Below are 27,532 nucleotides of genomic sequence, written 5' to 3'. Positions count from 1 at the left end.
TAAGGCAAGAAGAAAGGACAAACGAGAACTGAAATCTTGTTAATGGAGATTATCATGAATAAAAAACGAACCTAAAAATTGGGGTCGGGCAGAAAGATATTGAGAAACTCTAAAGATTGGACATATTAACTGAAAAGGGGCTCTATAAAGAGTTAAACATCCTGACCGAATCTTCTGAAACAGAGATGTCTGAGAAAACCAAAAGGGCAGAAGAATATTTATTAGGTGCAGTGAATTCCCCCAACCTAAGAGCGCCAAAAAATGCAATGACAAACGCTGCTCTAAACAGCGAAGTCTCAAAAGGGGAAAAGCAAACTGATTCCAGGGAAGACATCAATTTTATCAGTAATTCTGAGCAAATAGGGCGTCTACTGTCAACAGCTGGAGATGATCTTCTAAAACCTTTCAGCGTTTGCTTGACTGGAAAAAAGGAATTGAGAGCGGGATGTCCTGATAATTTTAAAAAGAATGAGGCCCCTGCTAAAATTTTGCTAGCTGAAGCAGGGCTAAGCTTAGCTCAAATCAGGGAAGAAACAAAACATAAAGCCATATTCACACTAACTGTATCAACAGAAAAATGATACTCTGCACAGAAATGACACCACTTAAACCAGGCTTGTGAGTATTCTTCCCAAATTTTGGGAGCGATGGAATTCCTTATATTTTCTTCAATTAATCCCAAATCCCCAGAGAAAATCTGGGCAAGGGAAGCCTTCTTGATCCGCCTCTGGAGCGAGTTCCCAAAACCTCTGGAACTGCGAACGAGATAATGAATCAGCGATCTCATTAGTAATACCTGGAACATGCTTTGCTTTCAGCTAAATGTTAAACATCATGCATTGCAAAACCAAAAACCAAAGCAATTTTATCACAAATTCTGACTTTGACGACAAACAATTTATTGCAAATAATACTCCTTTATTATCCGTATGCAGTATGACTCTTTTTTTATTTTTGAAGAATTCTTTCCAAATGGAAATAGCCACCACTACTGGAAATAATTCTAATAATACTAAATTCCGGATAATATCCGGAGACCTCCAAGAATTAGGCCATTCCTTAGCACACCAATTGCCATTCAAGAAGGCACCAAAACCAACAGAACCGGATGCATCGGTAAACAAGCGAATATCAAAATCTTCAATGAATTCGCTCTGCCATACTGCGCATCCATTAAAATTGCTCAAAAATTGGTCCAAAATGTTCAAGTCCTCCTTAATGGGTCGAGTAATATTAACATGTGAAAAGGGTTTTTTAAGACCCCTAGTAGCTAAAGCAAATCGACGAGAAAAAATTCTGGCTACTGGGATTAATCTAGATGCAAAGAGACCCAGCAAGGACTGAACCTCCCGTAACAGGACTTTTCTTTTTGACATTTTTTTAATAATTAATCTCATTTTGATTTTTTCCTTTTGGCAGTCGGAATTCCATGGCAACTGAATCAATTGTAATGCCCAAGAATTCAATCACCGTCACCAGACCCACTCTTTTTTCATGTGCTAAGGGAATACTAAACGACTCGCACATGTTGAAAAAACAATTCAACATCTCATAACAAACTTGAACCTCTGCGGGGCCTATAAATAAGAAATCATCTTAATAATGAATAACGCCACCCCGAGGGCATTTTGCGACAAGACCCACTGCAAAAAGGTAGAAAATGCCTCAAAATAACTGCATGACTTGGAAAAACTCATTGGTAAGCACTTATCAAAGTAAAATTGATCTTCAAAGTGGAAATCCAATGAATTAAAGCCTATGGAATTGACTGGCAAAAGTCGAAATGCAGATTTTATATCTGCTTTCGCCATATAAGCTGCTTTGCCAAAATGCTTTAGAAGACAAAGAGCATCATCAAAAGAAGAATAAGACACTGCTGATTCAAATTCCGCTATTTCATCATTTAAAGAATTCCCATGCGGAAAAGATAAATGATGGATCAGCCAAAAGGAGCCTGGCTCCTTCTTTGGGACTAGGCCCAAAGGAGATAAACGAAAATTTAAAAAGGGGGGAGAAGGAAAAGGTCCAGCAATTCTGCCTTCTTGCAATTCCTTCAATATTTTTTCTTTTACTATATCCGAGTGCGCAAGAACCGAGCTTAAATTCTTAACTGAAAAACAACCTTCACCACTGAAAGCAGGGACTAAAAAGCCATTTTGATGGGGACAAGGGCCTCATCCCCACAACCCTTGCCCGGTGGTTGTGGGGGTCTTTGGGTGGGGGTCTTATCAGAATACACCTTACAGTGTAAGGTAGAACTCTGTAAGCCCTGATGTAAAGGGGAACTTTGATGTAAAGGGAAATGATGTGCACCATGATGTAAGGAGGAATGCTGCAAACTCAAGTGTAAAGGGAAACTCTGATCTAAGGTGGCCCCTCCCATTGCATCATGGTCTGCAGCATTCACCTTTAAATCAGAGTTCCCCTTTACATCAGGGTCCACAGAGTCCTCCCTTGCACTGGGGGAAATCCTTCAGACTTTGATGTAAAGTGTATGATGTGGAGGGGGGACTCTGGTGACCACAGTGACCCCTCCCCATAGACCGTGGCCTGGCTGGAGCTGGTAAACTGACCTCACCTCCTCCATTGCTCAGGTGCAGGACAGGCTCAGGCAGACCTTGGCTTTGATCTTTGATCCTCTTCCCGGCTCTCCCACTCTCCTTCTTCATATCACCCGCCCATTCAGTGTAGTGTAAATCTCCCTAAACCTCATGTAGCACTAAAAACCCAACTGGTCCTACCCTTCCCCACTATAACCAAAACTAGAAAAAATAAGTTGGGCCACATTTATATATTTATTACTCCAAAAGTTGCCGCATTTAACTATTATGCTATTTGACACATTGGCCCATAAAAGATTCATACCTGTCTCTCTGATCCTCTTCCTCTTTAACTGGCTCTAACCCATCTCCTGATAGAATAGACCATTAGGGGACAAGCTGCACATACTCAGTTTGGTGTGTATTGCTAGAGATTTTTTTTCTATTCTTGGGAGACTGCATATAATCAGCACAGGGCCAATCAGCACTGTCCAGACAGAGGGTCAGGAGTCCCGCAGCCTCATGGGACAATGGGGGAAGAATGAAAACTCCTCCTACAAGCTTTAAAGCAGACATTGATAAAAGTCAAGACTGCTCTAACTGCTGATGGAAAAAAGGTGTTTAGCAATTTATATTTACCAATACTATTGCGTTTCCATGTTCTGTGGGAGGCCATATATAGTGAATGCAGGATCCTGGGTTTAGTAACACTTTAAGCATACATTTTGCATCTGATTTCCTGACTACCTAGTCACTTTTTTTTTGGAGGTCCATATTGGGCAAAAATCAGCACCATGTGGGGCATCCTTCCTTAAGGATAAGGGAAGAATGTGCAAATAGGGGGTCCCTAGGGAAGGCCACATCCTTTAAAAGGGAGTTATAAGCATGAACAGAATGCAAGGCAAGAAGAACTGAGATTGTACGATGGTACAAAAGAGAATACCTGAGTGCATGTCCCGGTCTCCTCTTTTAAAGCTACAAACATTTCCTGTTCATGATGGGAGAATCTATCGATCCTCCTTTGCCTCAGTAGATAACCAAGCACAGTGTAATGTGCCCGCTCAATAAACAGGGCTCCACGGCCTAGCACCTGAAAGCAAGAAGTGAACCCAAAGGGAAGGAAACAACCCATCCTCCTTACAAAATTTAGGTGACACCAGGCCGAAGAAGCACGAGCTACAGATAATACAACCAAGCCTACCAAATAATGCTTTGAGCACAGATTTATTTATTTATTTTTGTATAAAAAATATAAAGTTTATTCACAAACCAAAAGCCTTTTTTTTTCAATATAGTTATTGATTTTCAAACAGATTAATTTTTTTATATTTTTTGGTATGCTTTCTTTTTATTTGTAGTACAATTTCATGCTAAAAGGTGTTTCCTTATAAATTTTTTCCTCAGTCCATATTTCAGATAGGGGTGAAAGAACATTAGTAAGCTGATTATTTGTCTTTGGGAACCCAAATACTTATGCCGTGTACACACGAGCGGAATGTCCGACAGAAAAAGTCAGACGAAAGCTTTTCATCGTCTATTCCGATCGTGTGTATGCCTCATCTGACTTTTCTTTTCAAAAAATTCTGATGGATCTAGAAATGGAACATGTTCTAAATATTTCCGACTGAACCAATTCCTGTCGGGAAAAGCACTCGTCTGTATGCTGTTCTGACATACCAAAAACGAAGCATGCCCTGAAGCAAGTACGAGACGGAGGCTATTGGCTACTGGCCATTAAACTTCCTTTTTCTAGTCCCGTCGTATGTGTTGTACGTCACCACGTTCTTGACGGTCGGACTTTGATCGTGTGCACGCAAGACAATTTCAGCGCAGTTCTGTTGAAACTCTGTCTGAAAAGTTTATTCCAATGGGAAAACCGTGTGTACAGGGTCTTAGGCTTCCTGTCAAAGTCCCAGCTTTGTCCACCAGTGTAAGAAATAATATCAAGTAAGACAAATGAATACTCTGTATTTCCTTCCTGCTTGCCCTCACATCGCAGTAACTAGGTTATTATGAGTGGGCAGTGAGGTCTGCCTAGTCATGTGACCACTGTTAATGGCTGTCATAGTGGTCACATGATCATAAGCCAGTCTTTGACAGCTCAGTCTCTGCTGGGAGCATGCATTAAACACATTCTGAGCACAGAAACCTCTGCCACCCACTGATGCATATGTGCTGTGTGCAGGGTTTTAAAACCCACCCCCTTTGCCGCTGCATATATGCATTACGTGGGCAGCAAGAGGTTAAAGCCAATTTCTTGAATTGTACATATGTGAACTGTATTAGCTGTCAAAGGATTTGTAATTCTTTTGAGTAATTTTTGTAATTTTATACATCTCTGCAAGGCAGCACGGACAGGAGGAAAAGAGCCTTTTTTGTTAAAAAAAAAGGAATACAAAGGTTTAATTTCCCCTCCTGCAGCCTGCTTAATTTAAAGTAAAGGAATAGCAACACCATCAACAGTCATTGTCAGTCATCGCTCTGCCTTCTCTTATCAACATGCTCCAAATTAACGTAAATGTCATTATTTTTAATAGAATACTCAGCAACACTAAATTGTGATTGTTCTATCTTCTTGGAGTTTTTTTTTTAATGGGCCAAAAACTATATATCCTTGAAAATGTATCTTCTGTTTTTTAAAACTTTAGTAAATAACTCACCAGTACAAAATTCTTCTCGTAGCTTGGCACTGCTGCGTTTTGCTGTTTTTAGTTATACACTGTTGATGGGCCAGTTCTGTAATTGTTCAAACATTTTCTCCCTGCTGAATGATCAGTTCCAGATGTAGCATGTTCGTTACCAATGGATTGTTTAGGAGACTTCAAAAGAACGGTCCTATATATCAAAGGGATCGTACTGTGACATATATTGGCAACAATCGTGCAAAGATTTATCTGAGAAGCAACAAAGAATTATATTGAAACCTGGTACAACAAAATTGTGAAAAGGAGCACTCTAAACTTTGATATTTTCATACATAAGGCAGTTCTGTTGTAGTGTTGGACTTTATTTTGTCGTGGTAAAATAAAACCGTCATTCGCTTGTCACTAAGAGCAGACAAAAAAGTTAATTGTTAGCCATGACTCAGGGCACTAGTGCTTTGTGATGAATTGTTTGAGCATTCTAATTCCTGTTATGCTTCATTCTACTGCTGAGGAATGTGGATCTTGTTAACTCTATCTGTAGTTAGGTACAGTAGCTGCTCTTTGGAGATAACAATATATTTCTGCTCCTCCTAACCAGCACTAAAATGTAGTTTATCTCATGCATGTTGTATGGCACAACAATATTGTTGCTTTTTTTGTTCCCCAAGCTACAGTCAAAATTACAGATCTGTAGAAACAAACTAGCAAAGTCCTATGTAATGTTTGGAAAGTATATCATGTACATTTAGGCCTCATGTACACTGCTGCTGGTAAACGGACGTTCAGAGGCAGTTGGCGGCATTTTTCAGCTGCCCCTCATCCAATGTTCTCTTTATGTGTACATGTTCGTTTAATGTAGTTTTTAGGCAGTTGCTTTTAGAGGCTTTTCTTTTGAAGGCAAAAAAATTAGTACATACGCTGAAGTTTCCAACGGCAAATGCAGCTAAACACCGCTAAATGCAGTACCGGCGTTTAGCCGCATTTTATTTACAGGCATTTTTAATTTTTGGCTAGTTAAAAAAATATATAATAATTAATTCTAAACGCGGCATGTAAACCGTAGATTTTATCTGTCAAGTTAAATCGTTCAGGACAGGTTGTAAAAACGTCCTGTGTACGTTAAGCCTTAGACCCCTTTCACACTGGGGTGTTGCAGCAGGCGCTATAACGTTAAAAATAGCACCTGCAAACCGCCCTAAAACAGTTGCACTGGCAGGGCGTCAGAAAAAGTCCTGTGAGCAGTTTCTTTGGAGCGGTGAACTCGCCACTCCTCCACCACTCCTTCCCATTGAAATCAATGGGGTAACGATGTCATACTGCCGGCAAAACGCTGTTGTGTTGGCGTTTTGCGGGCAGATTTAACCCCTTTTCAGACGCTAGCAGGCGTTAAAACCATCCCACTAGCGGCCGAATACCGCCACTAAAATAGCACTAAAAATAGGGGTCTAAGCCCTTGTACACACGGTCGGAAATTCCGACGGGAAAATGTCCGATCGGACCATGTTGTCGGATAATCCGACCGCATGTGGGCTCCATCGGACTTTTTCCGTCTCAATGTTCGACCAACAAAGTTTGAGAGCTGGATATAAAATTTTCCGACAACATGATCCGATTTGGACTTTGTCCGATCGTTTGTAGGGAATTCCAATCGGACAAAGTGCCACGCATGCTCAGATCAAATTACAAGACCAAAGCTATTGGTTACTAGCCTGAACGTAGTCCCGTTGTAACCAACGAACGTCATCACATTCCGAACGATCGGATTTTCCGACAACTTTGTCTGACCGTGTGTATGCAACACAAGTTTCGGACAAAATCGGATTTTGTTGTCGGAATGTCCGACCATGTGTTCAAGGCTAAGCCTCATGCACACAGGGCATTTTTACAGCTGCTTTTAGCAGCATCAGACGTTATTCTAAGTGTCCATGCATACATGGGTTTTTTTACAGCTTGAAAATGCCTATGCCACTTACAGCTTCTAAAAGCCTAAGGGCCAGCGCGTTCTGAGGACTGATGTTACAGCTGTAAAAATGTCTGATGCTGGTAAAGGCTACTAAATGTGCCCCAAAGCACCCACCCACCCCTTTTCTGGCCTGCCAGGCTGCATGCTTGGATAAAGATCTGGTATGCTCTTGGGGGGGGGGGAACCCCACGCCAACATTTTTTTTTCCATTTTGGCGAGGGTTTCCCTCGGCGCACAAGCTGCCCTGCAGTTCTCGTCTGATTATCGTGATCGGACTTGTGGAGCAACTTCTATCCAAAGCAACGGTCTCTGCTAGGGAGCCATTGATTTTGAATAGAGACAGAGAAATGCCACTAAAGGCCTGCACGGCTAAACGTGCATTAACGCCAATGCAAAAAGCTACTAAAAGCATGTTTTTACAGCCTCTTTTTCCTGGCATTGGTAATTTTTTGTAACGCCCTGTGTGCATGATTCTTTAAAGTGGTTGTAAACCCTGTTACTCTATCTCCTAAGCTTGCACAGTTTAGGAGATATTCACTGTATCTGCATGTGCCGATGTCATGGCCACTGATTACTCAATTATTGATCAGCTCCGAGCAGGGAGCAGTGACTGTAGGTCAGTACTTGCTGATCTGTCCCTCCAGCACTTACTGGAGCGTCGGGTTAGAGAGGGGACATGTGCAGCTGACTTTGGCTCTCACCTGTGTGCTGAGAGCCGGAGCCAGATGTCAGACAGCTGGGAGGATCCCCACTATATGATTTAATCCTTCCAGAGCCTGGATCAGCTTTTTAGTTAAAAATAACAAACATGATATAATTTCTTGCCCTGTGTAATGGTTTTGCACAGAACAGCCCAGATCCTTTTCTTCTCTGGCCCCTCTTTGGAGCTAGTGGCTCTCCCTCCTGCTGAGTGCCCCCGCAGAAAGCAGCTTGCTATGGGGGCACCCGAGCCGAGCCACAACTCTCTATGTCCATTTAAGACATGGAGCCCCAGCTCGCCCTGCCCCTTTCTCTTCTCATTGGCTGACTGACTTTAATTGACAGCGGCAGGAGCCAATGGTGGGGGGGTTCTGAGTGGCCGAGACACTCCAGCAATATTGCTTGATCTAGACGGACCTCAGGTAAGTATTAGGGGGTTTGAGGGGGCCTGCTGCACACACATGCATTAAGAAAAAATAATCTGCCTTTACGACCACTTTAACTGCTTAAGGATTTTTACGTCGGCAGAATGGCACGGCTGGGCACAAGCACGTACAGGTACGTTGCTCTTTAAGTGTCCAGCCGTGACCGTGGCCACAGGACCAGTGGACCCGATCCCCGCTGGTGTCCCGTGATCGGGTCACAGAGCTGAAGAACGAGGAGAGGTCTGTGTAAACAAACCTTTTATCATGCTTCCTACTGAGCCTGTCACTGATCGTCTGTTCCCTGTTCAACAGACGAAAAACAAGCACTGGACTGCCTCACTCTTCAGAAAACCACTTTCTTTTATTGGAAAATCACATCACAGCTCATTGCTGACGTTTCGCACTAGCTGTAGTGCTTATTCATAGCAAAAAAACTGCTCCCTGTTATAGGGAAATACGATCAGTGACATCAGACACCAAGCCACGCCCCCCTACAGTTAAAAAAAAACACACACACTTAACCCCTCCCCACACCCTAGTGGTTAACTCCTTCACTGCCAGTGTCATTTATACAGGAATCAGTGCATTTAAATAGCACTGATTGCTGTATGAATGACAATGGTCCCAAAAAAGTCCGATGTGTCCGCCATAATGTAGCATTCACAATAAAAATCGCTGATCGCCGCCATTACTAGTAAAAAAAAAAAAAAAAAAATTCATAAAAATGCTATAAAACTATCCCCTATTTTGTAAACGCTATAACTTTTGCACAAACCAATCAATAATCACTAATTGCGATTTATTTTTTTATTTTTTTACCAAAAATATGTAGAAGAATATGTATCGGCTTAAACTGAGGAAAAAAATGCTTTTTTTAAAATATTTTTTGGGGATATTTATTATAGCAAAAAGTAAAAAATATTGCATTATTTTCAAAATTGTTGCTTTATTTTTGTTTATAGCGCAAAAATAAAAACCACAGAGGTGATCAAATACCACCAAAAGAAAGCTCTATTTGTGGGGAAAAAAAGACACCAATTTTGTTTGGGAGCCACGTCGCACAACCGCACAATTGTCAGTTAAAGCGACACAGTGCCGAATCGCAAAAAGGGGCCTGGTCCTTTGGCTGAAAATTGGTCCGGGGCTTAAGTGGTTAAGGCCTGGTAAGGCAGATTTCTCCAAAAGAAAAACACAAATTGTTGTGTTAGTAGCTTGAATAAAGCTAAATATATAGGGGACACAAAGATATTTTACAGTCTAAGCCTGAGAGTCTGTTATATAGCCCAGAAGAAACCGACATACAGTAGGTTTAGCTGCTCCCATCAAAAAAATGGAAATATATATTTTTTATATCGATATCAATTTTTTTCTTTAAAATTAAGAAAAGTACAAACAGTAGAAAATGTCACATAAAAGATAACATAAATTTCTCGGGCTTCCATAGCAATAAGAACACGCATACATTGGTGATGCTTACAAAAACAACCTAATAATTCATCAGATACCGAAATCTTATTACCATGGGAGGCACACTAAGGTTTAATAACGATCAACAATCATCAAGGTAAAAACCACATTGAATCAGAGTAGCATCAAAATCTATCACAACATTTGCTTTGGGTAATGCAATGTAAATAGCAATTCCATGGAAGGGGAAAGTAGGAAGGGAAAGTGAGGAGGGGCTATGGAGTGGAAGATAATAGGGAACTCCCAAAGACAAATACCTCAGGGTATAAACGTAATAATGACGAAGCAATAACATTTGAGTTGCCAAAAAGTGAAGAGGAAATCGGAAGTGGACAAAAAAGGAAAGAAACTATATATTTTTTAAAGGATTCAAAAATGCTGAATGCTGTAGCAATGTGGATCTCAGCAGTTTATAATTACAATAGCTTAAAGGCTAAATTCACCTTTTTTTTTATTTATTTTTTTATTCCAGCTGCCCTATGCACCGCTATAGCATTCATGTACTTTTTTTGCGAAAATATCAAAGCTTTCCATAAAATCTACAAAGTACTTTACTGTCCTATATCCATGATTCAAAATGTATCTATTGCTTTTGTCTTACTTCCTTACAGACTGTAGTTGATGACACAGGAAGGAGTTGAGCAGCTGACCTCATTAGCACACACCCTGCATCATCCACCCACCCATTCCCAGCTGCATGTTTTTTTTATGAAATGTAATCAATCAGTGATCACCCTTCTCACTAAATATACAATCAGATTGCATAGTGTATAGCCATCTTTATACAGGTACACCGTAACAAGCCCCGTTTGCATCTCTGCATAGTGGGAACTCGCATTCTCGCACTGCGTTTTTTTTTTTTTTTTTGTGAGGTGGGGAGCTGGCCTATGGCCTACATAGGGTAGGCCATCCACCTGAATGGGCTGCCCTACATGCAGCAATCGCCCCAAAGAAGCTTAAGAACTATTTTTAGAGCGGAGCTTGGTGCGTTCTTTACTGTGATTTTTGGTGCAGTGAATTTCTGAATTGCAAGGAAACGCACAGAATACACACATAAACTGTTCAAGGACAGTAGAATTTAAGTTTTACTGGCAGAAACGGTAGCCTTCTATAATATTTAGTTATGTACTCAAATATGTGTATAGACAATCAACAACTTGATGTGTTGGTGGTTGTGTGTCACAGGCTGTGTGGTCTATATGGAGATCTGTCACTGACTATATTAGTGTTGCGAGTCATCCTGTGTCCGTTCTTGCCAACACCAATTTAGCCACTGCCGTCCAACCTGTGTACACAGGGGCAGAAAATTGGCCAGTGCAGCAGGAACCGGCCAACATTCGGGCAGTGTGTACAGCTGTCTGTCCAACAGAAGCCAGTCTAATGATTGTCTTTTGTCTTGGGGACATGCTGGAAAACCAGTGTCTGATGACAAGTGAGTCCTGTGTTGGTATAGCAATCTGTCTCTCTGGCTTCCCAATCCCTTCTAACCCTGTACTACAGACTTTGGCTGCAGGGAAATGTCTACTTCAGTGGAGCCTATGAAGAAAAGCTCATTGTCTTCAGTATAGCATGGCTTTCCATCTCAAGAAGAGGGCCATAAAAACATTAGAGCTGCTGTTGGTTCTAATAATGGTCGTTCAACAGTCCGAGGGGTTGGGAAAAATATTTGAAAGGGAAGGGGCATGTGTTAAAAAAACTCTTGAAAAGCAACTATCTTTTTTAGAACAGCATACACATAGCATCTCACAAGAAATTAACTCTAATCTTCCAGCAAAATGCAATGGTACACAGCACCTCTTCATACGTAGCATCATCATCAGTGCTTTCCAAGCTGGAATGTTGACTAGTTCATGATGTATATAACTATAATTATGCTATAACATGATGTAAGCATAATGTTTATCCCCTTAGAATGAGTGTTATGCAGTAAACGTAACATGAATGTGACATAACACACACTCGGGAATGTTACATAAGCTGGAGTAAAACAATGTTATCCTCAAAGAGGCTTAATTGCATATCAAAACTATTACAGGCACTTCAACTTTAAAGAGTTATAAACATAAACATACTTTGTCATGTGCGTCCTGTTGTGGAAATTTTATTATGTGTGTTTTATAGATTGTCCTCTCTCTCCCTATGTTTGATTTAACCAAGGAGCGCTCTAGCAGAAGCGCGCTTGGTTTGAATCAGGACCAACAGTAAAATTGTCAGTATGATAACCTTCTCATGGACTTGGAGACGCGTTCTCTGTGTGTGGCCATTTGCCGGTTTGTAAGTATCAAGCGCAATGCGCTGGGCTTCTTGCCTTTGGCTCCTGCTACTTTCAATCACAGCCAGTGAGTGATTGAGGAGAGAACTGGGGCAGGTCCGAGCCGCAGGTCTGTGTGTCAGAGCAAGCATCTTGAAGAGGAGGAGCCAGGAATGTTGGTGCTGTTCTGTGCAAAACTTTATAGAAAGTATAACATGCTTGTTAAAAAAAAAAAAAAAACCTTTTAGCCTAGGTTCAGACTCGTGCAGTCTCAAAAATCTCATGTGATTTGCATCCGCACTGCAGCTGCCGATAACATGCGATGTCTGAGCAATGCGAGTTCAGCTATACAGTTGTTTGGCTAAACTCACATTGGATGGAGGTCTTGTTTTTCCCTGCACTGGAATCGGATCACAGGGGTGTTCTCACCTATATGATCCAATTCCTGTATGAAGCCACAGTTCGCACTGCGATCTGTGAACTGTTCTGGGGATCTCATTAACATTGTATTGACACCTGCAGCGGTTTTGCAGGGGGTGTAAATATAGCCTGCGGGAGAGAAGCGATGCCGGACCCGGTGCATGTTCCAGCATCGCAATAGTCTGAACCTAAGCTTAATGTCGCTTTAAGGGTCTATTTATAAATGTTTTCACGCTTTCCCTTTTACCCATGATACATACTTTGTTAAATTGAATTCATTTAAAAAAAATGGTAATTTTTGGGTGAAGGTTTTTTAAATCTTATGAGACAACATTTATAACTAGGCCCCTTAGTATACCTTTTAAAGCAAACCATTTACAGCAGAGCAAATCTGAATTTTAGGCATATACAATATTACAACAAAATAAATTCTGTAATTACATAGTAGGTGAGGTTGAAAAAAGACACAAGTCCATCAAGCCTAACCTATGTGTGTGATTATATGTCAGTATTACATTGTATATCCCTGTATGTTGCGGTCGTTCAGGTGCTTATCTAATAGTTTCTTGAAACTATCGATGCTCCTCGCTGAGAGCATCCTCGGTGCTCAGTTCTCAGTAATCAGTTCAATGCTTGCAACCTTTCCTCATAACTAATATCCTCCAGACCCTTTATTAGCTTTGTTGCCCTTCTTTGTACTCGCTCCATTTCCAGTAAAATCTTCCTGAGGACTGGTGCCCAGAACTGGACAGCATACTCCAGTTGCGGCCGGCCAGAGTCTTGTAGAGTGGGAGAATTATCATTTTATCTCTGGAGTTGATCCCTTTTTTAATGCATGCCAATATTCTGTTTGCTTTGTTAGCAGCAGCTTAGCATTGCATGCCATTGCTGAGCCTATCATCTACTAGGACCCCCAGGTCCTTTTCCATCCTAGATTCCCCCAGAGGTTCTCCCCCCAGTGCATAGATTGCCTTCATATTTTTGCCACCCAAATGCATTATTTTACATTTTTCTACATTGAACCTCATTTGCCATGAAGTTGCCCATCCCATTAATTTGTTCAGATCTTTTTGCAAGGTTTCCACATCCTGTGGAGAAGTTATTGCCCTGCTTAGCTTAGTATTATCTGCAAATACAGAGATTGAACTGTTCACCCCATCCTCCAGGTCGTTTATGAACAAATTAAATTGGATTGGTCCCAGCACAGAACCCTGGGGGACCCCACTACCCACCCCTGACCATTCTGAGTACTCCCCATTTATCACCACCCTCTGAAATCGCCCTTGTAGCCAGTTTTCAATCCATGTGCTCACCCTATGGTCCATGCCAATGGACCTTATTTTGTACAGTAAACGTTTATGGTGAACTGTGTCAAATGCTTTTGCAAAATCCAGATACACCACGTCTAAGGGCCTTCCTTTATCTAGATAGCAACTCACCTCCTCATAGAAGGTTACTAGATTGGTTTGGCAAGAACTATTCTTCATGAATCCATGCTGATTACTGCTAATGATACCGTTCTCATTACTAAAATCTTGTATATAATCCCTCATCATCCCCTCCAAGAGTTTATATACTATTGATGCTCGGCTAACTGGTCTGTAATTCCCAGGGATGTATTTTGGGCCCTTTTTAAATATTGGTGCTACATTGGCTTTTCGTCAATCAGCTGGTGCCATTCCAGTCAGTAGCCTGTCAGTAAAAATTAACAATGGTCTGGCAATTACTTGACTGAGTTCCCTAAGTACCCTCAGGTGCAAGCCATCAATTGCCAGACCATTGTTAATCCCGGTGATTTTATTAATGTTAAGTTTCCAAAGTCTAATTTTAATTCTGTCCTCTGTTAACCATGGAGGTGCTTCCTGTGATGTGTCATGAGTATAAAAACTGCAGTTTTGGTTACTGAAGCCCCCTGATTCCCTTGTGAAGACTGAGGATAAGAATAAATTCAATATCTTAGCCATCTCCCCTTTCTTTGTAACCAGATGTCCTTCCTCATTCTTTCATTCTTTATGGGGCCGATATGATCTGTCCTCCCTTTTTTACTGTTATACGCCACTGATCTCCATATACTGCTTTGGGATAATATATTGACATTAACAACAAACCACTCAATAATATTCCCAACTCGGCTGCAATAACAATATATTGTGCCAAGAAGTATGCTCAGTGATATCTAAAATAAATATTTTCCCTTTACCTTCCTCTTAGTTAGGTGGAGTTGTTTTTCAGCCTACCTGTCCACTGTCAGTGGCATACTGATATACAGGTAACTTCATACTCCTAGGGCACACGTAGCTTCCTGCTCTGAGCAAGACTACAATCATAGAGGGGCATCTATAGGGGTGTATTTTATTTAATTAAATTTTTTCTGGCTTCCATTATTTTTGATAAATTTGGCCAATTGATTCACATTTTAAGGTATCTTGGTAACCATCAATGCTAGTAATTTACAAATGTGCTAAATTTTATGCAAGTGATTTTATGTATTCACGCTGAGTAACTGATATATCTGTGACAGTATGTTACAAAAAAGATGGACGCTGCTATTCACAACAGTACATGCAGAACTTTCCCTTTGTCACTGCAAATACTATAAATAGATTGGGGGGTTATTAATGGAATCAGGGGCGGACTGACAACTCATGGGGCCCCCGGGCAATAGGAGATTATGGGGCCCCCAGGCAATCAGACATTATGGGGCCACACAGTACACACACACACACACACACACACACACACACACACACACACACACACACACACACACACACACACACACACACACACACACACACACACACACACACACGTTTCTATTGACTGAGAAGGTACTGGAGAGAAAAAAAAACAGATTTTTACATATTTTCAGTGGTTTTACTGAGGCTGGCAACCCTGATGGGGCCCCCTAGTGGCACAGGGCCCTCGGGCAGTGCCCGAGTGGCCCAATGGTCAGTTCGCCCCTGAATGGAGTACATGTTAACTTAATAAAAAAAAAAAAATACATTTTCAATTTTTAAAGTTAATGTACTATTACAAAAATGTAAAAGGAGCGAATAAAGTTCCTTTCTGTTACTTACACCTTTTCTTTCTAGTAAGTGCAGTTCTATATTTAAAGTTCATGTCACACATTATTGGTGATGCTTGTTTTATCATCAACCTATTTGCCTTTAATCCGTTTTGAATAATTATTATAAAACAAATGAGGATACACTAAATAATGTGATATTCTGATAGTTACCATGGTTTTGCTCTTGCATTTACTGAGAAGTGTCCAGAGAAACCTTTCACAGCAAAATAAATAAGTAAATACAAAACCAGAATAAACACAAAAGCCCTGCTGCTCCATGATCTGGCCATTGAATGTCCAATACCTATACATTGTTAACAATTCATTTTTTACTTTAGAAAAAAAACATGGCCACTTGTGATTTTAAATGATTTTAGGGTAGTATAAACATCTTTGTGTTGAATCATGCAATATTTATATTAGGGCTCTTTCACACTTGCGGATCCATATTTAGCCATCCGCTTGCTCAGCAGGGATCGCTCCATTGATCAACGCTGAGCCAGCGGATGACAAGTCCATCTCTTCTGCACACTGTGCAGGGATGGACCTGTTAGATCTCCTCTATGGGGGGGGGGGCGGTGTTATTGGATGATTACGGACTGCCTGTCCATTTTTCATCTGATCTGCTGGACCGATGGATTTTGAGGATCGGGGAGGATTGGATGTCAGCGCGACATGTCACTGCTGACATCCGTCACTCCATAGAGATGTATGGAGCGACCGTTCAGATCAGCTGAAAACTGACAGATGGATCTGAACCGTGCATATATACACACACACACACACACACACACACACACACACACACACACACACACCTAGAAGTATATTTCAAAGTTATACACTTTTTATGTTTGAAATTGTATCACAATAACCAAGGAAATATGAACATATTATTGGTGTACCATGTTTATATAAACATTTATTCCTGTGATGTTACAATACAAATGAGTCTATTAGTTTAGAAAGGCCAGAAAATTTCTCTCCAGCCAGCATTGACACTCCTTGCAGTCTTAAATGGGAAAGAGAATATTTTGTTGCATAACCCCAGCATGGAAACTATGAGCTAAAGATCGTAATTGCCACAGTTTGTACACTACTGATACATTTTTATTGTGAAACATGACCATCTTTCCTCCACTTTAACCACTTAAGCCCCGGGCCATTTTGCAGGCCAAAGATCAGAGCACTTCTTGCGATTTGGCACTGCGTAGCTTTAACTGACAATTGCGCGGTCGTGCCACGTGGCTCCCAAACAAAATTGACTTTTTTTCCCACAAATAGAGCTTTCTTTTGGTGGTATTTGATCACAACTGCGGTTTTTATTTTGCCAGCGTGCCCATAAAATGCTGCCAGTGTGGCAAATGCTGCCAGTGTGACAGTGTGCTCAATGCTGCCAGTGTGACAGTGTGCCCAATGCTGCCAGTGTGCCCAATGCTGCCAGCATGCCAATGCGCCAATGCTGCCAGTTTGACAGTGTGCCCAATTGTGCCAGTGTGCCCAATGCTGCCAGTGTGACAGTGTGCCCCCCCCCACTCGCCTTCTGCCCGGCACTTACCCTAATTTGTGGGGCAGCGGGTGATGGTGATCCTTCATGCATCTCTTGCACTGTTTCTCCCATCCTCTCCTCTCGTCAGGCTTCCAATAGCAGGTTTACAACTGTTGACTTTCTACAACTTTCTCTTATCTCCCAACTGCATCTCTGGAGCTCAGCCACAGTGGTCTTTGGGTTCTTCTTTACCTCTCTCACCAAGGCTTTTCTCCCCCGATAGCTCAGTTTGGCGGGACGGCCAGCTCTAGGAAGGGTTCTGGTCACCCCAAACATCTTCCATTTATGGATTATGGAGGCCATTGTGCTCTCAGCAGAAATGTTTTTGTAACCTTGGCCAGATCTGTGCCTTGCCACAATTCTGTCTCTAAGCTCTTCAGGCAGTTCCTTTGACCTCATGATTCTCATTTGCTCTGACATGCACTGTGAGCTGTAAGGTCTTATATAGACAGGTGTGTGGCTTTCCTAATCAAGTCCAGTCAATATAATCAAACACAGCTGGACTCAAATGAAGGTGTAGAACCATCTCAAGGATGATCAGAATAAATGGACAGCACTTGAGTTAAATATGAATGTCACAGCAAAGGGTCTGAATACCATGTGATATTTCAGTTTTTTTCTTTTTTTAATAAATCTGCAAAAATATCAACAATTCTGTGTTTTTCTGTCAATATGGGGTGCTGTGTGTACATTAATGAGGAAAAAAATTTACTTAAATGATTTTAGCAAATGACTGCAATATAACAGAGTGAAAAATTTAAGGGTGTCTGAATACTTTACGTCCCCACTATATATATATGTGTGTGTGTGTGTGTATATATGTGTGTATATATATATATATATATATATATATATATATATATATATATATATATTATACACACACGCACACACTACCTTGCAAAGGTATTCACCCCCTTGGCTTTTTACCCATTTTTTGTTTTTTTTTATCTGAATTATGTGATGGATCAGAACACAATAGTTGGTGAAGTAAAATTAGAAAAATGTATACATGAAACTATTTTTCAGAAATAAAAAACTGATAATTGGCATGTGCTTATGAATTCACCCCTTTATGAAGCCCATAAAAAGCTCTGGTGCAACCAATTACCTTCAGAAGTCACATAATTAGTGAAATGATGTCCATCTGTGTGCAATCTAAGTGTCACATGATCTGTCATTACATATACACACTTTTTTTTTGAAAGGCCCCAGAGGCTGCAAAGCAAGAGCCACCAAACACTGCCATGAAGACCAACAAACTCTCCAAACAAGTAAGGGACAATGTTGTTGAGAAGTACAAGTCAGGGTTAGGTTATAAAAAAAATATCCAAATCTTTGATGATCCCTAGGAGCACCATCAAATCTATCATAACCAAATGGAAAGAACATGGCACAACAGCAAACCTGCCAAGACACAGCCACACACAAAAACTCACAGACCGGGCAAGGATGGCATTAATAAGAGAGGCACCACATAGAGCTAAGGTAGCCCTGGAGGAGCTGCAGAGTTCCACAGCAGAGACTGGAGTATCTGTACATAGGACGACAATAAGCCGTACGCTAGAGTTGTGCTTTGTTTCAGAAAAAAACAAAATGGCACATTTTGAGTTTGCGAAAAGGCACGTGGGAGACTCCCAAAATGTATGGAGGAAGGTGCTCTGGTCTGATGAGAATAAAATTTAACTTTTTGGCCATCAAAGAAAACGCTATGTCTGGCGCAAACCCAACACATCGCATCACCCAAAGAACACCATCCCCACAGTGAAACACGGTGGTGGCAGCATCATGCTGTGGAGAAGTTTTTCAGCAGTCGGGACTGGGAAACAGATCAGAGTTGAGGGCAAGATGGATGGTGCTAAATACTAGACATGTGCATTCGTTTTCGTCCGAATTTCAGCTATTTTCGTTTTCGTTTTGACAAACGATAACTCTGTCTGATGGTTGCCACAGGTTACTGCACTGGCTGTCTTGTTGAATAGGTCTATATTAAATGAAAAAGGAAAGTGTAACTTCCTCAGGATAACCCCGTTGTAGTGCTGCAATACCAATGTATACACCAAAATGGGAGCCATTATTGTGCAAGGTTTGGTAAATGGCAAGCCCATGAATCTCGCTTGTCATTGCCAAAGGAAATTCTACATTTTAAATTTTAGAGTTCTAGGTAAACATTAGTCTTTTTGATATTTTCTGAACTATCAGACCTAAATTTTACTTGCTGTTGTAAATGCAATGCCAGTCTTCTAAATGTTTGTATAATATAACTTCAAGCTGTTGCATGACTGCATTCATGTTTTCACATTTCCCATCTCTCTTTTTGCATGGCTGCCTAAAGTATGAAGATGCATTTTATTAGAGTTTTTATTATCGGTGATAGGTGTAGAAATGTACAGTTTATGGAAAGGTATTTTTTTAATGGGAAGCAGTCTACCTAATTAACTTAAAGGTCAACTGCACCTTTGTTTATGTAGAGAAAAAAAAAAGGTAAAGATTTGGTCATGGTCTGCCTTAATTACCTTTTGTTGCTAAAATCAACCAAAATGGTAGCAACCCTAAGGCACATGTTAAAAAATGCAAAAAAAAAACACATGAACAAGTGTGAAGTGGCCTTAATATTACCATATGAATAAAATGTGGCCCTATTTTTTTTTACCCCAGTAGTGTTATAGTTTATCTACAGTGTGTCGCAGCAGTTTTTTTGCTGGAAAGCTTAGTTTACCTGTAAAAGTGGAGAAAAATATAAATGAATTTGGAACACAAAGATGGATTTTTCACATTACAAGCAATAAACTGTAAGTCCTCTAAACTTCAGTCCCAAAGATGTGTGAGGAGCTACAGCTGTGTTAATGGCATGGTGGGGCCTTTTACTTTTTGCAGCACGATGAGCACATTTTTTCTTTTCCCCTCAATAATTGGAATGTCAATTTTAGAATTTTCCAGCCATGACCAGTTTATTTCTTATATTGATATAAAGTATGATTAAATTAAATTATGCTGGGAATTACAAAACAAAGCTATGCTATCTAAAACCCTACCCAGTCAAATTCGTACAGCACTTGTGCTAGAGTGTACCTTGGCAAATTAGTAAGCTAGATCTAGACCTTTCCATTCAAGTCCAAAAAGTGGTTGTGAAAAAATTTGTGTGCTTTATTTTGTGCAATCCTGGAATTTATCTTGAAAAATAATTTTTTCCAGCTTCACATAAATCAGTAAACTGGAAATTTGGAGCAGATGAAGAAGTCTGGGTCTGGGTCATGGGTGAACATTCTTTGGACAAACCATATGATGATATCTGTGATGAGATCATTTCAGAACGAGCACGCAAGCAAGCAGAAAAAGAAGCAGAGGAGCGAAGGTAGGGTTACTACAGTCTTTTTGGAAATACAATTATTGCCATATTAGAAAAATATAAAAAAAAATAATATATGCAATTTTATTTTTTTACATTTAGATTAGGGAAACATTAGACTCCATGTCAGGTTTGTACTAATATCTTTGCCCATATCTTTGCCCATATCTTGTCCAATTGACACACAAAGAAAATCTCAGTGGGACACCAACAGATAACAGAAACTTGGATAGGTTCTAATTCTTTCCTATTCTACTATAAAATGCTGGCTGTGTCTCCCATTAAAGATTATACCCACAATAAAAGCAAATGTCATGTACACCAACCATCCTACTGTTTTCAGTAACCTGTTTTTCAGAACTATGTTAATGTATAGTCTAGTATTTCTATTTCCACCCACTCTAGGCACCTTGCTATCTGATGTTTTTGGAAGATATTGCAATGCTTTTGCTTGTTGAAGATTTTAGGCATAGGCACACAAGAGTTCTTTCTACACCTCGTGTCTATGTCAACCTATCCAGTTAGGATCAAGACAGTTTAACAAAACTGAAATTGCTCATGAAACCAATTTGGGTATTAGGAATAGGGATGAGCTTTTATGTTCAGGTCAAACATGAGTTTGACTCGAACATTGGCTGTTTGCCCGTTCTCTGAATAGTGAACAATTTGGGGTGTTCACGGCAAATTTGAAAGCCGCGGAACACCCTTTAAAAGTCTATGGGAGAATCAAAAGTGCTAATTTTAAAGGCTTATATGCAAGTTATTGTCATAAAAAGTGTTTGGGGACCTGGGTCCTGCCCCAGGGGACATGTATCAATGCAAAGAAAAGTTTTAAAAACTGACGTTTTTTTCGGGAGCAGTGATTTTAATGCTTAAAGTGAAACAATAAAAGTGTAATATTCCTATAAATTCATACCTGGGGGGTGTCTATAGTATGACTGTAAAGTGGCGCATGTTCCCCGTGTTTAGAACAGTCTGACAGCAAAATTACATTTCTAAAGGAAAAAACAAATTTAAAACTACTCGTGACTATAATGAATTGTCAGTCACGGCAATACACATAAAAGTTCATTGATAAAAACGGCATTGGATTTCCCCACAGGGGAACCCCGAACCAATTTTTTTTTAAAAAATGCATAGGGATCCCCCTAAATTCCATACCTGGCCCTTCAGGTCTGGTATGGATATTAAGAGGAACCCCGTGGCAAAAAAAAAAATGGCGTTGGCGTCCACCTCAATATCCGGTCTGGTATGGAATTTAGGGGGACCCCCACGCATTTTTTTTTTTTTTTTTGGTTCGGGGTTCCCCTGTGGGGAAATCCCATGCCATTTTTATCAATGATAAAATTAGAAATGTCATTTTGCTGTCAGACTGTTCTAAACACGGGAAAAATGCGCCACTTTACAAGCATACTAGAAACACCCCCCTGGTAAGAAATTTAAAGGAATAGTGTGTGTAGTGTGTATGAGGCTTAACCTTTCCTATAAACTTTAACATGTTAACCACTTTGGCTCTCACACCTGTTTACCTCCTATGGACCAGATCATATTTCACATTTCTGTTATGTGTCTGTTCATGAGTCTATAACTTTGTAATTACTTATGATAAAGAATTAATACATATATTGCTTTTTGGGGGACAAACAGGGCTTTCTTGTGACCCTAAAGTCCTCATAGAATTTTTTTTATTTTATTTGCATTTTTAGAGGAAAAAGAGTACAAAGCTGAAAAAACATTTTTTTTTCACGTTTGATAAGTTTTATTTTTACCATTAATGTGAGGAAAACATCTACAAACATCAGCAAAAATTGTATTTTGCTGCTTGCTCTATTTACTGCAACATTAAAATTACATTGGTACAAAGCATGTTAAAAATATTTACAAAAGAAATATTTTTTTTTCTGTTGTTTTATACATTTCCTTTTTCTTATAATGCATCAGTATTTTATACTTCTTACTGATTTAAATTAAAACAGATATACTCTAAACCACGTGTTTTTAACAGTAAATCCTGAAAGATAACAATCTGTATATATGTGCTTTATGAAAAAAAAATATTTCCACCAGATAATTTAATATAGAAACATGGAACAGGAGATGAAAACTGTTAAATAGTGATTATACAGGTTGAAGTAAAAAGGTTAAGTAGTAAAAAAAAAAAAACATTCTGTTGCTATTCTTTTAAAACGAAAGTTTCTTATTTTTGCTTAGTAAATGGTATTCTTCTAAGCATTACAAAAACAAAATTATTGTATCTGAATCTGCTGCTTTTAAACTTCTCATGCCCCGTACACACAATCGGAATTCCAGCCAGAAAAAGACCGATGAGAGCTTTTCATCGGAAAATGCGACTGTGTGTATGCTCCATCGGAATTTAGCTGTCCGAATTTCCGCCAGCCAAAAATTGATAGAAAGTTTTTCCGTCGGGAGAATTTAGAACATGCTATCGGTAATTCCAATCGTGTGTATGCAATTCCGACACGCCAAAAATTACGCATGCTCAGATTCAACTACGATACAGAAGCTATTGGCTACTTCCTTTTTCTAGTCACGTACGCGTTGTACGGCACCACGTTATAAACGATCGGAATTTGATGTGACCGTGTGGAGGCTAGACAGCTTGAGCCGAATTCCGTCGGGAAAACCATCAGAGCTTTTTCCGACGAGAATTCCGATCGTGTGTACGCGGCATTAGTCTAATCTCTTCATTTGACCTGAAGCAATGGATACAGGCTTCTACTCACTCTGATGGCAACACCCTTGACTTTGTATTCTCCTACCTATGCGCTCCATGCAACTTCTCAAACAATCCTTTTCCTCTCTCCGACCATCACCTTATTCATTTCTCTCTCTCCCTCTCTTCCACCACCTTTACCTCCAATTGCCTAACCATCATCCGTCGAAAATTTCGCTACTTCAACTCTTCTCTCCTCTATGCTGCTACTGACCACTTCTTTGACAAAATCTCTCCCCTGTCCTGCCCCAACCAAGCCACTTCCATCTGCAATAAATCCCTGTCCTCCACCGTGGACAAGGTCACTCCCCTCGCTACACGCAGAATCAGGCCTCGACCCCTACAACCCTGGCAAACAGATGACACTAAACTTCTCAAAAAACGTAGTTGCGCTCTTGAGCGTCTGTGGCACAAGACTAAGTCTCTCAAAGACTTCAACTTCAATACAAATCTGCCCTCCAAAAATACTATTCTTTCCTCCACACTGCCAAGCAGACCTATTTTACAACTCTTAATAAAACCTTCTCATCCAGTTCCAGGAAACTTTTCTCTACCTTCAATGCTCTACTTCATCCTCCATAGCCTCCACCCACTGACTCACTCACTGCCCAGGAGATTGCTAATCACTTCAAAAACAAGATTGATACAATCCATGATGAAATCTCCACCCTACAGGTATCTCCCTCAGTTAAGACCCCATATCAACAAATACAATTGACACTCCCCTTATTCAAATCTGCTGTGACAGACAAAGCTGCTAAACTCCTTTCTAATGCCCACCTAACCACATGCCCCCTGGACCCTATTCCCTCTCAAACACTACCGTCGCCCTCTGACTCTATCCTACACTCTTTAACCCACATCTTCAATCTCTCCCTCAACTCTGGCATTTTTCCCAATGCTCCAAAACATGCACTGGTCACCCCCATACTAAAAAGCCATCCTTGGGCCCTACCAATCTTAACAACCCACACCCTATCTCCTTGCTCGCCTTTTCTTCTAAACTCCTTGAATGCCTAGTTTACAACCAACTGAGTGATTACCTCATTAAGAATAACCTTCTTGATCCCCTTCAATCTGGATTTCACCCCCCACAACACTCCACAGAAACTGCTCTTTTACAACTCATAAATGACCTACTAACTGCAAAAACCAATGGACACTATTCTGTACTCCTACTTCTCGATCTTTCAGCTGCCTTTGACACGGTGGACCACCCCCTCCTCAAAAAAGTTTACTCCCTTGGTCTCCGTGACTGTGCTCTTCAGTCGTTCTCATTCTACCTATCCCAACGCACCTTCAGTGTCACTTACAATTCTACTTCCTCCACTCCTCTTTCCTTCTCCGTCGGGGTTCCCCAAGGTTTTGTTCTTGGACCTCTTTTATTTTCAATCTACACCTCTTCCCTTGGTCAGCTGATAGCCTCTCATGGCTTTTAATACCATTACTACACTGATGACACACAAATCTATCTGTCCACCCCTCAACTCACTCCATCAGTCTCCTCACGCATCATTAACTTATGAACAGACATATCTGTATGGATGTCACAACATTTCCTCAAACTCAACTGTCCAAAACCAAGCTTATAATATTCCCTTCCCCATGTGCCTCTTCCCCTGACTTCTCTGTCAAGAGCAATGGCACAACCATCCACCCATTTCCAGCGTTCTAGGTGTTATCCTGGACTCTGAACTCTCCTTTCAGCCCCACATCCAATCACTTTCCAAAGCTTGCCGCCTCAACCTCTGAGACATCTCCAAACTACGTCCCTTTCTAACCAAGGAAACCACAAAACTCCTGATTCACTCCCTGGTTATCTCTCGCCATGACTACTGCAACTCCCTCCTCTTTGGCCTACCTTTAAATAGACTACCTCCCCCCCCCCCCTTCAGTCCAACATGAATGCTGCTTCCAGACTCATCCACTATACAAACTGCACAGTGTCTGCTACCCCTCTCTGCCAATCCCTTCATTGGCTGCCACTTGCCCAACGGATTAAATACAAAATACTAACATTAAGTTACAAATCCATCCACAACGCCTAGTCTCAAAATACTAACCTAATCGCCCTCTTCGTTCCTCCCAAGACCTCCTGCTCTCTAGCTCCCTCATCACCTCCTCCCATATCCGCTTTCAGGACTTCTCCCGAGCCTCGCCCATCCTCTGGAATTCGCTACCCCAATCTGTCAGACTCAAATTTATCCTCTTTTAGGCAATCCCTGAAAACTTTCCTCTTCAGAGAAGCCTATCCTGCCTCCATCTAACAACTGCACTATTTTCTCCATTAGCTCATCCCCCCACAGCTTTTACCCTTTTGTATAACTTGACCCTCCCTCCTAGATTGGAAGCTCTAACGAGCAGGGCTCTTGGATTCCCCTCTGTATTGAATTGTATTGTAATTGTACTGTCTGCCCTAATGTTGTAAAGCGCTGAGTAAACTGCCGGCGCTATATAAATCCTGTATAATAACTGATAACAAACTTGCTTGAAAATTACAGTATTTCAACTGTATTTATTTTAAATAAATATTTAATACATTTTAATGATGAAAAAAAAACTTGCCCCTACAACCAAATTCAATGGAAATATTTAGCTTGTGAGGTCCCACTTTTTAAATTCAAGCTATGCTTTTTTCCTGTTACGTAAAGCAAACAGATTGGGCTTGGCAGCCTGCAGGTGCGCCAGTCTATGCAATAATCAGATGATTGTTTACTTTGAATAGGTTAAATGAGGCAATAATCTGTTATCTCAGCTTGGTTTCTCATTTATTGCATGAAGCCTTAATTAAATTATTATTGTCATATGTGACTCAGTAATAGCTGAGACTGGCATCTTTATCATTTCCTGTACAAAGGTTGAGTGGCCTTTTTAAATGTGATGAATGTGAACATGTGATTACCTCTGAACTAATATGTGTAGAATACAAGTCAAGAATATTGTGGCTCAGGCTGTCATGGAATTTATTTTAAACCATAGAAAGCCAGATACCTGACTGCCTTGAGGATTAGGCTAGGTAGTTGCCAGAAAGGGGACCTGATAAGCATATCAGACGTGTCACAGAATATATGCCCTATGATGGGGAGCCTGCTAGCTGGGGCAGGGGGGTTACTCTTCTGAATTCCTTTTAAAATGGCCTTAATGGGATGTGCCAAACAAATAGAGGGCCTATTGGCATGCAGCAAGGACACAGTGTTGGATCCCTGCCAAATATGTCTTAACAGTGTTGTGAGAAAGTGTAGGCTGTGTGTGGCAGTAGGCTACGAAAGCCAGCAGGTATTGAATTGTAACAATCAAGCCCAGGGTACCTCAGTTTGAATGACAGGCTTGTGGGTCTACAATCTGTTGGAAAAACAGTGGATGATTAAAACGGGATATAGCATCTCTATTCTCTACAACACTGATGAACCTACAGTGAATATGGAATTTGAACTGGAAGGACAGCCAAATGAGCCTGCATACGAAGACATGATGAGTAACAAACTGGACCTACCTCTGTTAATGATTTCAGAGGTAGCCTGATTGTCTGTGGAGAAAACAGTTTTACTTGTCCATAGGTGACCCCCACACCTGCGCTGCAGACACTATAAGGTGAATTTCAAACAATGCTGACGTTTACGCAAACTTGGGAATTGCCAGGTTTTCATCCAGCCATGGTTCTGCTAGCCAGTGAGTGCGAAAAATTGCTGCATAGCTTTAGTGGCTGCAGCATCAGTAATAACCTGAGGAGATAACACCAACACTGCAGGGCTGAACATGGTGATGCCGTTCCAGTGCTGGAGGAACTTGTCCCAAATCTGTAAATCCAATTATAGCTGCTGAATCTAGTTTGACCCAAGAATCAGAGTTGGGGGCTATAATTAACAGAGCCAACAACCAATAAATGAAAGACCAACCTTGGGGAATGATCCTCATGGCAAAGTTTAACATACCTAGCAGTCATTGCAATTCCTTCCTACCTCTCCACTTGATACCATACCACTGCCAGAGAGAGGGAAGAATTGGGAGAAGCTTGAATGCATTAGATATGTCAGCCATAGAAAGCCAAGCGTCCCTACCCATGCTGATGATGCGCTGTATCGCTTGATCAACTAACGCATATTTGAGTACAAATTTCTCAGATGTAATCAAGGAATTCAGATTAGGTACGTGAGAAGAATAAAGGGCTGAAAAGTCATAAATTAAACGTCATTTATTTTAAAATTTTCCTTTTAACCAGACCAAGGGTGTTAACGCTCCAATTATGGAAAGGCATTGTTGAGAATGGCCCTATCATAAAACCCTTCTCTAGTTCGGTCTGGAGCAGAAAATCAACTGCCCCCATGTCTACTGGCTGATGACGGTAAACTTTTTACACTCAAAAGTGCCTTGCGGTAGTGAAATGAACGCCTGTGTGAAATTATCTACCAAAAACTGACTT

The 27,532-nt window shown here is 40.7% G+C and overlaps 1 protein-coding gene across 1 annotated transcript in view; it reads left to right on the top strand.

Moving 5' to 3' along the window:
- Positions 1–27,532, top strand: part of SH2D4A (SH2 domain containing 4A) — a 174,252-nt gene that overhangs the window by 48,251 nt on the left and 98,469 nt on the right. The window contains exon 3 of the mRNA XM_077476200.1: positions 20,225–20,384. Coding sequence (XP_077332326.1) covers positions 20,225–20,384 — 160 coding nt within the window. The remainder of the gene's footprint in view (positions 1–20,224; positions 20,385–27,532) is intronic.

Source organism: Lithobates pipiens, unplaced genomic scaffold (genome assembly GCF_037356315.1).
Source record: "Lithobates pipiens isolate NorthernLeopardFrog02 unplaced genomic scaffold, aLitPip1_a1.2 Scaffold_13, whole genome shotgun sequence".
Classification (NCBI taxonomy): domain Eukaryota; kingdom Metazoa; phylum Chordata; class Amphibia; order Anura; family Ranidae; genus Lithobates; species Lithobates pipiens.
Note: the sequence above shows the minus strand (reverse complement) of the source record. Positions and strands in the feature narration are given on the sequence as shown.